General features: G+C 36.9%; 2 protein-coding genes across 2 annotated transcripts; both read right to left on the reverse strand.

Moving 5' to 3' along the window:
• Positions 1-270: 270 nt before the first annotated feature.
• LOC143546334 (putative LRR receptor-like serine/threonine-protein kinase At1g56130) lies at positions 271-2,438 on the reverse strand. Its single transcript, XM_077038024.1, has 4 exons — positions 2,324-2,438; positions 1,058-1,124; positions 816-966; positions 271-739 (listed from the first exon to the last, which is right to left on the reverse strand). The coding sequence occupies exons 1-4, from the start codon at positions 2,436-2,438 to the stop codon at positions 338-340; spliced, it is 735 nt and encodes a 244-aa protein (XP_076894139.1). The 3' UTR covers positions 271-337.
• A 4,540-nt stretch (positions 2,439-6,978) lies between these two features.
• On the reverse strand, positions 6,979-8,502 carry LOC143546335 (putative LRR receptor-like serine/threonine-protein kinase At1g56140). Its single transcript, XM_077038025.1, has 5 exons — positions 8,395-8,502; positions 8,113-8,323; positions 7,699-7,930; positions 7,457-7,607; positions 6,979-7,380 (listed from the first exon to the last, which is right to left on the reverse strand). Exons 1-5 carry the CDS (start codon positions 8,500-8,502, stop codon positions 6,979-6,981), a joined length of 1,104 nt encoding a protein of 367 aa, XP_076894140.1.
• Positions 8,503-15,800: the final 7,298 nt, after the last annotated feature.

The following is a 15,800-nucleotide window of genomic DNA, read 5'->3' on the forward strand; positions in this document are numbered from 1 at the left end:
GTGTTTGATTCAAATGTTGTCTCAGCCGGCGGATTTGAAAATGGGCTATTTAGAGAATTTTCCTATAAATAATTTGGGTCTATCATTGTGCCCGAACAAAAATAAAGAAACGCAGTTAAAATATTAGATAAATTTTAGTAACATTTGTTACTTTCTTTTTACGAGACAAAAATGTAACCATTGGTTCATTATGAACAAAATGATGTGGTGATACAAAATTACAATAAAACTTCAAATGTCACCTTAATTATGAACAAAAGCGATGTGGTAAACAAACAAAATTCAAACAAAAATTAAAAAAATGCAACCATATGAACAATAATAATCAACAATGGTGTCACCTTCCTTCTCTAAAACTCGCCTTGCGTATAACCTCCGACAACATTATGGGTAATGACATCAAATCCACACCAGTTGAGGTTGTGTTTGTAGTTGTAGTTGCAGTTGTAGTCATCATAGTTGTATTTTCAGAAGGCATGGGTTCTTCATCATCGAAAGCATTGGTAATATCATCAAAATCCCAGTCTGTCAAATAACTAGGTTTTGTTTTGACCACAGGTATTTCTATGTCACCTGAAAGCATTGTAGTTACACGCGACATTGCAGGTCTTAATGCGGGTGATGCTTGAACGCATAAAAGTGCTACCCCTATCATACGAGTAGCTTCTTGTTCGTTAAAAGATGACAAAGACGGATCCATGAGCTCCAGGTGTCGGTTGCTTTCGTATAGAGTCCATGCCTGAAAAGTACCATAAATTCTTTTGATTGTTATATGTAAAATGAAATTATGAACAGATGACTTTTGGGCAACTTACCCAATGTAGCAAGTACTTTTGTTCGGAATCCTGTTTCTCATCATAGTTGGGCCGCCCACTCACGATCTCCAAACAAACAACTCCAAATCCAAACACATCAGCCTTTGATGTTAAATGTCCATGCATTGCGTACTCTGGTGCAAGATAGCCACTATATACGATCCAGATTATAAATACTTAGTTAGTTAGTAAATAAATAAATGAAAATAGGATGTTTCTTTAGTGAGGACAGAAGAACTTACATGGTTCCTGCAACCCGCGTGCTCATGTGGGTTCTCTTATCATCATACAATTTTGCTAATCCAAAATCTGATCAGATCAGAGATACGACAGCTCACTGATACAGTATGGCGAGCAGCATGCTCCTGTACTGTATCACTATTAGCCGCTGCCTACTCACCAACTACTGTCATACCACGTGCGTAGCCGGCAGTTGGTGGAAAGGGAATAGTATACAGCAGGCCTGGTCACTATCAGCCGCTGCCTACCCACCAACTACCAGCAGGGCACGTGCGTAGGCTACTGTTGATGAACAGGAACACTGTTGCAGCCGGCCATACCTCCTTGGAAACCTACCTTCGGCTATAAATACCCCAAATGGTATGATCATCAAAACACAACATTACATTATCACATTATCATCATAATATACCTGATATCTGCTCTAGCAATCTCTTAATATACTTTTATATTTAAAGAGCAATCTAGTCTGATTCTCACGCCGGAGGGTGGTCACAAGGAGGAACCCCCCCTTCTCAGTGACGAGCTCACGGTGTCTGTTTTGCAGGTTATCAGAAGAACCATCTTCCAAGGGTCTAACCCCTCGTGGGAAACATCTATCTAACCCCCAGGTTACCAGTAATCTGTCCGGGGTCCGGTTAGTGTTTCTTCAGTGAGTATAATAGGATGATTTAGGTTTTTAAAAATTAAACAAATTTTAGAGAAAAAATCAGAAAAAACTGAGTTTTTTTAGTTAAATTTTATAGATAGAAATAAAGAATGAGATTCGAAAATCCTCAAGATAGTGATATGACTGATAGTCAAGACTTGTTAAAATTAAAGTCGCCGATTTTGACCAACTATTTTAACATTTACACGGTATTCTCGGGTTTAAAATACAGGAAAAAGAAATTATAAGATTGGACAGAGTAAGAAAGAAAAAAAATTATATAAATTCTCAAGTTAAAATAAAATAAAAGAAAAGAAAGTGTTAGTTAAAAAGAAAAATTTTCTTTTCTTTTCCAATCCTTAAATAAAAAACTCAAGTGTTAGATTTTGAATTGTGAAGAGTTGAAAAACAATGAATCCAGATAAGAAATTCAATTCGTGTTGTGTTACTGTTAATTAAAAGCACACACTTTCGAACTAAACAAGCCGATTAATGGAATAAAAATAAAAACCGATTGAATGATAATAAGCGATTTATGAGCTAAAATCAGATCCAAGCAGTTGAATTGTAAACTCGAATATCATATAGCAATGAGCTACGGGAGAGTTACATAACATACCTTCAGAAGGATCTGTAGTTTGAGCGTTTGATTTCTGAAATATGATGATGACGCAGAGAAGGAAGAAGATGAAATTTGATGGTATCGACGCCGAGAATTTGAACCGGAAAACCATTGCATCTGTTGGTTTCCGATAATTGAGACGAAGACAGACAACGTGGAATTTCAATTGACAATTGAAATGAGCAAGTCAATAGAGAGGATTTATTGTGTTAATGGTTGGGACTTGGGACCGGTATGCGACTTTATACTTTAATGATCCATCCTATTGACTTGCCAGGTCTTTCCACCATTATTACCCATTTACTCTTTCTTCTTGGGAGCTAGTCTTGCTAAGGAAAGGTGGGGGCGGGCTGCGGGTAGTGTTCGGGTACTCCAGCACACCGCTAGCCCCAACCCACATTTCTTTTGGGTTGATGGATTCGGGTTTCGATGGCATGAGAAACTGAGAGAATGTAGCATTTTTTTTTAATGTTGGACAAAACTCTTTAGGGTGATTGAAAAGAGTAACGTTATTACTTAGTGTAGCTAAGATAGTTCATTGTAAAACTTAAGTGGTGGTGAAGGATTGGTTGGTTCTTAAAGTAATTTTTTAAATTAAAAGGAGCACCTAATTTCCCCTTAATAGCATGGTTAATTAAACGAAAACGAAGACAATTAGCTAGCTAATTGGGAGATTTGAGATCCAAGAGGAGTGGATTGCATAACCTTCTTGGGTTGAAAAGGTTTTTTTTTCTTTATTGAAAAGTTTAATTATTTCAAATAAGTGGAAGTGCTGGTGCGGTTTTGATCTAAAATCAAACTGAAAAACCAAATTTTCGTTTTTTATATTCTCAAAACCACTCAGTTTCAGTTTTTTAGGTTTATGGTTTTGTTTTTGAGCTCAATTCAATTTTTTTGGGATTGCTAATCTTGCTAAAATTTTGGGGCCGGAAAATTTAATCTAAGATATTACCTTACAATTTTCTAAAAAAATGAATGAATTACAGAGTATTGTGCATTTGAACCAAAAATATAGTGCTAATAAGAAATACTTAACATTTAAAGTCAAAGATAAAAAGTCAAAAAATCAAAGGTTTGGGCTAGGTCGTTGCGCTCCTGCCACCTCTTGGCAAAGTAGGCTGCTAGAATAACAATCATTTTAATTATATAATTTTATCCATGTTGATAAACGCATAACCTATTAATGTTAAACAACAAACAATTATTAAATTTGACAAAACGTGATTCAAGTATTTTATTATTACTTTTTCGGTTTTAAGTCGATTTTATCTTGTGCACATACATGCAGGGCTGGCCTAAAGGCATGGCGGGGTAGTTGACGGTCATAGGCCCGACACCCTGCTAGGCCCGAATTTTTTTTAAAAAAATTTGTATGTATTTTTACCAAAAAAATATACATAATCAATGTTTCAACACAATTACATAACTACTAGTTTGGTCTAGTGGTAAATGGATATAACATTTAACCAAAATGTTGTGGGTTCTAATCTTATTTGAGACAATTTTAAGTTTATTTTTATACAAAAGTTTTATATACAGCTCAAATCATAATCAAGTAAGCCCAAATTAAATTGTTTAAACCCAAAAAAATGCTTCTTTTATTAAGACTCAAAATTTTTTTTGTCTTTGACCCAAAAAAAATTTTATCTTTTCGAAGCCGGCCTGCATACATGACTCTTTTGGATGAAAAGGGAGGTGGCCATTCAAGAATTTGAAAGAGGCTGTCGGTTTTTGTCTTGGCTTTTTAATAATATGAACACAAAATAAAATAAGTGCAACTACGTAAAATAAAAATAATAAATACTATATAAAATTGTTTGAAATAATGAAGGTAGGTAAGAAAAATACTCCGTAGTTATTTAATTATGCTTTCGCTTTCCAAAATCTTCCGGTCAAAACCCGCTAAATATAAAGTCGCCGTCAATGTTGACCATTTATTCTTATTGCCTTCAGACTATCAAACTCTATTCATTGACATATTAACTACCGGTTTAACACTTTTTCTGAACGTTAACGACTCCTTAAGTCGGCAAATTGGAAGCAGGTAGGTAAGCTTCTTCATCTTCATGAATCATCAATTAAGATAGTAGTAACCGGTGTTGATAATGAATTATTATCAATTACGAACAATAATTTCGATTCGGTTTCAATTCAAACAAACCGATTCATGCAAATAACATGACCTAATTATGTGCACAGAATTCATGAGCTATTATAAACAGTTGAATTCTATACTCGAATTATTATTACATATTAGTCGTCGAATTAAGCTAGTAATGATAGAGGAATAGAAGAGTACCTTCGGCAGGATCGGTTGTTTGAGCGTTTGATTGCTGAAACATGATGCTGATGATGATGCAGAGAACCGAGAAGATGAAATTTGAACGCGAAATTGACGACAGCGGTGCCGAAAACTTGAACCGGAAAACCATCAGATCCGATTACTGGGTGGGCGGGCGTTGCCTCCCACGCGCGGTGTACATGTGTGCACGTGATGAGTTGGATGGATGACCACAACAAACGTCTCATTCAACTTAAACCATAGTCAAAATATATATCCTAGTTGTATTTTTTCTTTCTTTTTTTTTTTTTTTTTGTTTTTGAACAATAAAACATACTATATTATTCTCGCCTTCCTTTGTTTCCAAACGCACCACATAGAGAAAGGAGTAAAGAGAAGCTATTTCAAGATTCTCGAAATGAATTAGTTTATTTTAATTGGCATTCAACTCTCCTAATTACAAAGAGGAGTTGAAGCGTTCCCATATAATTTAACAGCTAAGACTCATTTCAACCCAGAATCCCTGGTTCATCTCCAACTATCAACAAGAAAGTTAGTCGAAAGATTAGCAATGGACCAGCCTTAAAACTATTTTAATTAGCTAGTTCTCATTCAAAATCACTCTTTATTCGTCTGCAACTTGTATAAAAAAGGAAACACAACTTTCAGAGTGAACCTGCCTAGCCAAACATCCAAATTTGGTACGATTTTCTGCCCCACCTTCCCTAACAAATATACACCTTAAATCAAAACCCATCAAAGAGAAACATGTACCAATCTTTGATTTTCTGCTACGGGCCACAAATAGACAATCTCGCTACCATCTTCATGAAGGCGAGTAGAGTGAATTGCATTAATACAACTCATCCATAGAGTGTCCTTCTTGGTGCACCATCTCCACCACCATTTTACGAGTAAAGCTAAATTCATCAAGTTGGAACACCCCACCATATCCACCACCATTTGGCAAGTTAAGCTAAATTCATCAAGTTGGAACACCCCACCATCTCCACCATCATTTGGCTACTAAAGCCAAATTCATCAAGTTGAGACACCTCACACCTAGACATCCATATCTTTTTTTGCTTAACCACCGTGTTCGAAGCCACACAATTGTTTCTCTTATTGCCACCCGAACCACCCCACAAAAATAATTCCTTAGCTTTTCCAAATTTGCAACCATCTTCAAGGGAGCAAGAAACATCCATAGTAAATAAAGAGACAAACTCCATAGAACCGCCTTGACTAAGGTGAGTCTACCCCCAAAGGATAAAGAGCTAGCCTTCCATCCGTTAAGCCTTTTGTTTCCTTTTTTAACTGATTGATGATAGGTGGTCAATGTTTATAAGGACCCAAGTTCACCCCGAGTGGCAAACTGATAAAATAGACCGATAAAGTAGTGGTTTCACAATGAATAATAGAAGCCGAAGAAGAGACTTCTGAATCAATTACCGCAATGCCAAAGACTTTAGTTTAACCTAATCAAATTTTAGGTTAACTGGTTTGATAACTTAAAATGATTTTTTAAACCATATAGGGCAGACTTTCTAGAGGCCTGCAACTTTTGAAATTATTTTTTATATATTAAAAAAACAAAATATAAACTTAGATCAACAACTTCACAAGAAAAACAAATGAGTTAGATACTTTCCTAACGAAAAATGATTTAGAAACAATCAGTTAGATCAGCGACTGTCAGTCTATCAAGTGTCAGCCGGCGGTATGGTTTTCCAGAGAACGCCCAAACCAAACTTTGAGCCAGCGTGGACCTGGTTAAAACAACATAGTCTAGACAGAGTAGGCAACATGACTTTTCAATTTGAGAAATATGATAGCCTAAACACTAGAAAGTCGTCGTTCTAAAGAAAAAGGTTACACAATGTCAAATGGTGTCATCGAAGGAGCTTGAAGAGGAATGGTGTCATTGGATCATTACAAAGGTGGATGTTGAGGGAGACAAGTTTTGACAAGACGGAGTTGGTGCAAACTTTGCTTTCCACGGATTTCAAAACGACGGGTTTGGTTCAAAAGTTGTTTGAGCCGACGTGTTTGATTCAAATGTTGTCTCAGCCGGCGGATTTGAAAATGGGCTATTTAGAGAATTTTCCTATAAATAATTTGGGTCTATCATTGTGCCCGAACAAAAATAAAGAAACGCAGTTAAAATATTAGATAAATTTTAGTAACATTTGTTACTTTCTTTTTACGAGACAAAAATGTAACCATTGGTTCATTATGAACAAAATGATGTGGTGATACAAAATTATAATAAAACTTCAAATGTCACCTTAATTATGAACAAAAGCGATGTGGTAAACAAACAAAAATTAAAAAAATGCAACCATATGAACAATAATAATCAACAATGGTGTCACCTTCCTTCTCTAAAACTCGCCTTGCGTATAACCTCCGACAACCTTATGGGTAATGACATCAAATCCACACCAGTTGAGGTTGTGTTTGTAGTTGTAGTTGCAGTTGTAGTCATCATAGTTGTATTTTCAGAAGGCATGGGTTCTTCATCATCGAAAGCATTGGTAATATCATCAAAATCCCAGTCTGTCAAATAACTAGGTTTTGTTTTGACCACAGGTATTTCTATGTCACCTGAAAGCATTGTAGTTACACGCGACATTGCAGGTCTTAATGCGGGTGATGCTTGAACGCATAAAAGTGCTACCCCTATCATACGAGTAGCTTCTTGTTCGTTAAAAGATGACAAAGACGGATCCATGAGCTCCAGGTGTCGGTTGCTTTCGTATAGAGTCCATGCCTGAAAAGTACCATAAATTCTTTTGATTGTTATATGTAAAATGAAATTATGAACAGATGACTTTTGGGCAACTTACCCAATGTAGCAAGTACTTTTGTTCGGAATCCTGTTTCTCATCATAGTTGGGCCGCCCACTCACGATCTCCAAACAAACAACTCCAAATCCAAACACATCAGCCTTTGATGTTAAATGTCCATGCATTGCGTACTCTGGTGCAAGATAGCCACTATATACGATCCAGATTATAAATACTTAGTTAGTTAGTAAATAAATAAATGAAAATAGGATGTTTCTTTAGTGAGGACAGAAGAACTTACATGGTTCCTGCAACCCGCGTGCTCATGTGGGTTCTCTTATCATCATACAATTTTGCTAATCCAAAATCTGATATTTTGGGGCATAATTCTCCATCAAGCAATATATTACTTGCTTTCACGTCCCGATGCACAATTCTAGGCCTTGATTCCTCATGAAGGTAAGCTAGTCCTTTTATGGTTCCCATGCATATATTGAAGCGTGTTGACCAGTCAAGGTGCACGTTCGTTTTCCCTAAAAGAAATCAAGATATTAAGATTTTGATAATATGACTAAAGATCACGAGAACGGTTGGATTTCCCTTTTCATAATTATTTATAAAACTATTTTTAAAAGGAATCAATTTGTTGTTTCGTTCTTTTGTTCTAAACATGTGAAATATGATAATATATAATGTGCATGCAGATTTGACATACCAAAGAGTGCTTGATCAAGACTTTTATTTTCAAGATATTCGTAAACCAAAAGTCTTCTAGCGCCTTCAAGGCAAGAACCATGCAACTTCACAAGGTTCCAATGTTGGACAGCTGAAATGGTTGAAATTTCAGTTATAAACTGACTCCTACCATTGTGGGATTCTACAGATAGTTGCTTAATTGCTACTACACTTCCATCATTCAGTATACCCTGTGGCATATTACAACTCATTATAACTTTAATTAAATTATTATACAACCAAATATCAGTCAAGATCAAACCTTGTAAACAGGTCCAAAACCACCCTCTCCTAGAAAATTTGCACTACTAAAATCTGCAGTTGCGGTTTTCAGTTCCGCATAGGTATAAGTTTTTACTTTAGGCCCCATTCCAAGAATTTCTGCTAAAAATAATTAAAGGTAAAGACTCTCTGCCAGAAATATAAAAGAAAATAAAAATAAAATATTACGAAATTAAAATCATTACCATCTTCTTCCCCAGGTTTCGACCTTTTCCTTTTCATGTACAAACCGAAAATTAACAGCAGCACGCTGACAGACGCTACCGATGCTACAATACCAATGATCATTCCGGTTTTGTTTGGTTTATCGGACTTGACTTTAAAACCTGTAATTAAAAAAATTAGCAATTACAATAATTAGGCACAAATTAAAATAATGTACGTTTGGTACCAGGAGAAACTTGTATGGCAGAAATTAAAGGTCCATAATCTCCCTGTTCAGGTATGCAGCAGGTCCCTTTTCCAGCCCAAAACAAATGAATTTCAAGATAATTTTGTGTGACAAAAATATCAAATTCCTTTTCAAGAGCTCTTCCAATGCCGCCTGCCTCCTTCGATATATCAAAATCCTTTTGTATGCGCTTTCCCTAGAGAAATTGACAACTCGTCTTCACAAAAATAAAACGATATTTTACTTAGAATTTAGAACATATGTGCATACTTCTTTTGTTTCTAGACCGTTTTGTTTCATAATATCTCCAAGATTTTAAAACAGGTTTGAATTCTCTCTCTCTCTCTCTCTCCATATATAGATAGATATATCAGATAAAAACCACTAAGATATTTGAAAACTTCACGAAAACCACTTTGAAACAAGAATTATTTATTTTTCATTCTTATTGTATGTTATAAATCTTTTTCTTCGCATTTTCACTGAAATACTAGTTCAGTATTGCACTTTTGATTTTAGCTGATGTGTTATATGACTAGGGCACCAGTTTGGACGTTCTTTCTTTATTATGCCTTTGTTTAATTATTTCTTTGTTTTAAATGGTTAGTTTATTTTCTATTCATGTGCACAATTTAATGTTTAAAATGTTGCTTTTTAGTTCTTTTTGATGTCAACATATGAATTTGATTGTAATAATCCCTCCTGGTATAGTCTGACGATTTTGGAGAATGTTTATCCTCTGGAAGTCTTTGGAGTCAGTAGTGTGAGGGCCTGTTAAGATTGAGGATGAGTTATTGACAGGTTTTGCCATGGTTGGGTCATGATGACCGGATTGGAGCTCTCGGGAGCTTCAATGGGCCTTTCTAGTAACTGATTGATGAGAAGGGCCGCTACAATGAGGGTGGATTTGTAGAAATCTTAGACTGGAGGCTTGGAGAACTTTTTGTTGTTGAAGTTTTAGCTTGTTCTTGGAACTAGAGGCTTGGTAGATTTATGTTACTGAAGATTACTAGAGTTACTGGATGATTGGGATTCTTATGTGCTTGGACAATAGGTTGAAGTTTATCGCAAGGCATTCATGTGGGAGATTGTTTGTTGATGAAGGCCTTTAGGCTGGTTTTATTAGAAGGCTTGGTTTTGTTTTCTAATTGTGTTTAACCCTAATCTTGTTTAATATTTATCTCCCATCATATAACTCTTTGTAGTCTGTTCCTAATAAGAGATACCTAGTTGCAGTCAGTGGATGTAGGTCCCCTCTAGGGGACCGACCCATGTTAAATTCTTGTGTTGTTTATATTTTCGTTTCTGCATGTTTATCGTTGTGCATATGTGTGTTGTTTCGCTTCCGCACACCACTTTGTTCCTAACACTGGTGGTGCAACAAGGGCAACAACTTCCTATTTAGTTGCCATACAATATTCAACCAGCTAAACAAAGGATGCCTCGGAGCACACAAGTTTTTATATATGTTAATTTCAACAATATATATTATTTTTATTTTCCCCTCTTATGGAGTTATTCTTAATATTATCTTTAGACGGGCTTTATCAATATTTCACTAACAAGGAGACCGTTTATGAAGTTGAGCTCTTTATTCATTGGTCCCTAAAAGGCAATCCAGCTCATCATTTAATCGAAGAAGTTTTATTTCATAATTTCATGTATTTACTTTTAACAAATTAAAACGTATGATTACGAATTGTTTTAAGTTGACTTTTGTAATTGAAAACATTTTGACTTTTTTTTTTATTTAATTTTGACTTTTGTATAGGATACAGTGGAAGAAAAGATGCAACAAGTTCAGGAAATGATAACAAGAGCTCTAACCAATGGAGAAGTCAGATCGGTTGCCTTGAAGAACTTAAAATGCTCGATAGACGAATTTTTTTTTTGTTTAAAATGATTTCTTAGTTTTGAATGGAATATATAAATACATTTGGTTTACATTATGTTTATTTAGTTAATTTAATGTTTTACTTTTTATATATTTTCTATTATGTGGTGTTCATATTCGACTAGACTCACTCCAACCCAATTATAACCTACACGTCTCAACTGAAAGAGTTCAAACGTTAAAAAATATAATGAACCTGACAAACTAATATATACGTATTAAATCAAAACGAAACTTTGTTCAAAAATAAAACAAATCATTACAAAAAGTAAAATAGAAAAACGATTAAAAACTAAAACTTAAATTAACCCCCATAAAACGGGTGGTTAAATCTTGTGTGCGTGTGTATAATCAAAGATCTAACCTGGATGTAAATATCAAAGACACGCCTCCTGTGACCCGTCCAGCTGTTATTGTTTAGGTCAAAAACAGTCTCTGCAAAGAAAAGTCTTACAGTATACGGCCCGTTTACCAGCCCTAATCCATAGTACCTAAGAGAGTTCGGAGACGTTCTAGAAGTTCTGAAAAGTTCTGGATATCTCGTGTTATTGACTAGCATTAAACTATAAATGTCGGGTCGCGTCGGTCAATGACAATGCCCCCATTGCTAACTGCCCATTTGTCTTGATATAACTTAAAGGCAGCTGGTCCAAGTGTTGTGTCGTTCTCTGGATCGAATAATATGTTGTTGACGGACATTGCTGGCCCGCCACACTTGATTGCCAAGCTGGAATCTTTAGCAAGTAACAAAAGTCATCATTAATCACCGCGTCATCATTAAATAGTTATTTGATAATATGCGCATAGATACAATGAACTTACAAGATGGTGTTGTGTTCTTGTTGCAAGGAAAGCCTCGTTGAAGACAATTTAATCCCGAGAAATTACTGCAAATGCAAATGGAGATACAATTATTCAAAATAATATAGAACACTAATAAGAACTTAGTAGGCTTGTAAAGGAGCCGAACGAACACGAATGGGGAATGTTCATGTTCGTTTAACTTTAACCAAACAAACGACTGAAAAAATATACGAATGGGGTTTTTGAAGAAACACGGATCTACTCCCCAAGTATGGGTCTTAGATCCAATGAGTCAACAGGGTAGGATAGGGTTAACTGCCAAACGATATGAACCCAATTGCCTAAAGTCCAGTGACGAACACCTGCAAAACAGACACCGTGAGCTCGTTACGGGAAGAACAAGAGGGGGGGGTCTTCCCGTAACTACCCTCCGGCGTGAGAATAAGTATTGTACTGTAGGAGATAAGCATTTAAGTAAATTGAGAGAGTAATGTGGGAGTGAATGAATACCTCATAATGATTGAGAGGGTATTTATAGCCGAAGGGGGGTGGGAAGGTGGTTGGGCCAGCTGTCCCTTAAGAAGATACCTGCATAACCGTCTAGACGCGTGTCCTTATGTGATTGGTTCAGTTTATACGTTGCATGTGCATCTATAACAATCTGGACACGTGTCTCTTTATCATTGGTTAATGGGAGAATATTGGCCATGTGCACGGTTATAACGTCCTTGCCAGGTGTTATTGGCTGATTGGCCGAAGGATCATGTATTGCCCAAGAAAGCATTTCGGTAAATCTTCTAGAAGGTAATTAGTTATTGACAGCTGTCCCGGAGCATTACCTCGTGGCCATTTACACGGAAGGGTATTCCTTCTTGCGGATGACTTTTGAGGGTGTTATGATGCTTCCGCATGTGCTATGGAAGTGTTTCTTCCTCAAATGATTATGCGGATGACTTGTATGCCCCGCAAGTGTCTTATGAGAGACTCCTGAGTGACCCGTGGGTAGTCCTTAAGGGTATTTGGGTCTTTTTGGTACCCTACCTCTTCAAGTTAGAAATACTAACAATGTTAGTTGATAATTGGTTTGACGGGTTATTATATTTGTTAGTCATTTTAAAAAGTGGCTATTTTTGATTTACTACAATCAACCCTTTGTAAAAAGATGCGGCGTTAGAACGCAATTTTTTCACATTGATTTTTGGTTATTAATTTTAACATTTGTTTTCGTATCTTTTGCCTTTTAGGAAAACAGTCAAACCACCTTCAAATGAGAATGAAGATATTCGAAATAATGGTGTTGCACTTGGGAATATAAAGTAAGAAAGAATGTCATTGTTTTTGAGTTCAAAGTCTAATTTTGAGAGTGGGGTATTCACTCTAGCAAGTAATAATTCAAATGGTTCGGATGGATGACAAAGTGACGATGATGGTGACGAATCGATCTAGAATGCCAGTTAATTTTTTTAAGTTATCAGTGGATATTTTTGTTATTGTTTTAACGATTTTTGTTTATTGATCATATGTTCGATTGGTTATGGGTTTTAAAATTTGGATTTGAAGTTTCTTGGTTATATACAATGAGAATGCAATGACATCATATAAAGACTCATTTCAATCTTAAAGATGGTAAACATGGTATCAAACACTAGTTTTCAGCCTCTAAAAGAAATACATCAAAACTAGCATGGTATTAAAGACTATTTTTTTAGTCAAGAAATAAATATATAAGGACTAAACTTATTTTAATTTCTAGTCTTTAAAACATATTATTCGGGACTAAAATATCATGAAAACAGAAACCTAATGAAATTGATTGGGGACAAAATATATATGGTTTAAAGACTAATTTTTAGTCTTTAATGAAATATATTCGAGACTAGAATATCATGATATTCGAGACTAATTTATAGTCACTAAATAATCGTTTTGAGGACTGAAATGATATGGTATCAGGTGACAAATTGAAGACAGAAATTATATTTATGAGGCACTGAATATTAGTCCCGGTTGATGGCAAGCAATGAGGACTGATTTTCAGTTACCCAAACTAGTATCTAGGACTAGGAATAGGAGACTGACTAGTGACTGGCAAAATCAGTCCCTAATAATTATTAGGAACTGATTTGATAGTATCAAAGACTAATTTTTCAGTCCCAAATGCCAATCTTTTTTGTAGTGAATCTCAGTCCCGTCTAATTTATCCAGCTTGTAGGCACCTTTGGTTAATACTTGTTTGATTCTATTAGGTCCTTCCCAAGTTGGGGCTAACTTGCCCGGAGGCTCCTGTCCGGATGCCTCGTTGTTACGGAAGACAAAGTCTCCCGCATCGGATTTGCATTCTTGAACCCGCGAATTATAGTATTTTTGAAGCTGTCTTTTGTAATTGTGCTCGCGGATCGATGCTAATTCTCGTCTTTCTTCGAGCAAATCGAGATTCATCCGGAGTTCGCGATCGTTATCGTTGATTAACAGAGCCCTCGCGGATGGGATCCCGATTTCTGCCGGGATTATGGCTTCAGTGTCGTAAGTTAGGCTAAACGGCGTTTCTGAATTACTAGAGTTTTTCTGGGTGCGGAAGGCTATGAGGTAACTCGTCAACCGAACCGGTCCGTTTAGTACCCAACTCGCCTTAATTCCTTCCTTGATAGTTCTGTTGGTCCTTTCGACCTGACCATTTGCTTGCAGGTGAGCTACAGATGTGAAAAATTGGGTTACCTGAAGATCTCTTAACCATTCTTGTAATCCGCTATCAGCAAATTGGGTCCCATTGTCACTTACCAACTGTTGCGGGAGACCAAATCGGCAGATGATGAATTCCCAAAGGAATTTCTTAACACTTGATGTCGTTATTGAGGCGACTGGTTTGGCTTCTACCCACTTGGTGAAGTAATCAATGGCCACTATCAGGAACTTGACTCGTCCCGGGGCTTCTGGGAAAGGTCCCATGATGTCGATAGCCCACTTCTGGAACGGCCAGGCAGATGTTATCGGAATCAGTTCGTTATTTGGACGCAAGGTATTTGGGGCATGACGCTGGCAAGAATCGCACTTTCTGATTTCTTGCACAGCGTTTAAATGCATTCCAGGCCAGTAATACCCTGCGTTCATGATTTTTGCAGCTGTCATTCTTGGACCCGCATGAAGTCCACAAATACCTTCATGAATTTCCCGGATGAGGTAATTTGCGTCTTCCGCGTCCACACAACGTAACAGCGGACCAAGAAATGATCTTCGGTACAAGATACCATCAGTCAACTGATAATTCAAAGCTTTGTGTTTGATTTTCCGAGCTTCAGCTTTCCCAGCTGGAAGCGCTTCGGAAGATAGGTAAGCTTTAATTGGCGTCATCCATGATTCGACGCCTGTTTGAATTACCAAGACTTGATTCTGGGGAACGGATGGATGGTCTAAGATTTCTACACAAATATCTTTGGCAAAATGCTCAAAATTTGTTGACGCTAACTTGCTAAGAGTGTCCGCCGATTTGTTTTTACTCCTTTTAATGTGAATGACGTTGAAGGAGGTAAATTGGCGAATCAAGACCCTCGCTTGTGACAAATAAGAAGCCATGACATCGGAGTTTGGACATTTTTCCTATCCGTCAATAGGACAGCCCCCACAGCAATGTCGGATGCCGACAAATATAGTGTTAATGGTTCACCTGCGTGTGGAGTAGTTAACGTGGGTAGTTCCATTAAACACTTCTTGACTTTTTGGAACACTTGCTCGGCTTCCGGAGTCCATCTGAATTGTGCCTTTTTGAGGCAATTTCTCAGTGTTGAAATGAACGGATAAGATTTAGCAGCGTGGTTTGCCAAAAACCTATTTAATGCTACCAATCTCCCGTTAAGTGTTTGGACTTCTTTGAGGGATGCGGGGGATGGCATGCGGGCTACTGCTTGTATCTTGTCTGGATTAGCCTTGAAACCCGTGCCTGTAACGATTACCCTGAGGAACTTCCCTTCCTCCATCCCGAAGGAACACTTTGCTGGATTGAGTTTCATGTTGATACTTCTCAGTGTTTCGAAAGTTTCCTCTATGTCCCTCAGCATTTGATCTTCTTCGATTCTTTTGATCACTAAATCGTCCATGTAAACTTCGAGGTTTCGACTTATCTGACCTTTGAAGGCTTGATCCATCAGCCCTTGATACGTGGCCCCCGCGTTTTTTAACCCGAAAGGCATCATTCTGTAGCAGAATGTGCCCTAGTCAGTGCGGAACGCTGTCTTATCCTCGTCACCAGCCGCCATATGAATCTGGTGATACCCTTTGTAGGCATCGAGGAAGCACTTGAATT

Source organism: Bidens hawaiensis, unplaced genomic scaffold (genome assembly GCF_021521415.1).
Source record: "Bidens hawaiensis isolate Kalapana, Puna unplaced genomic scaffold, B.hawaiensis_p1.1 tig00014334_1, whole genome shotgun sequence".
NCBI classification, from domain to species: domain Eukaryota; kingdom Viridiplantae; phylum Streptophyta; class Magnoliopsida; order Asterales; family Asteraceae; genus Bidens; species Bidens hawaiensis.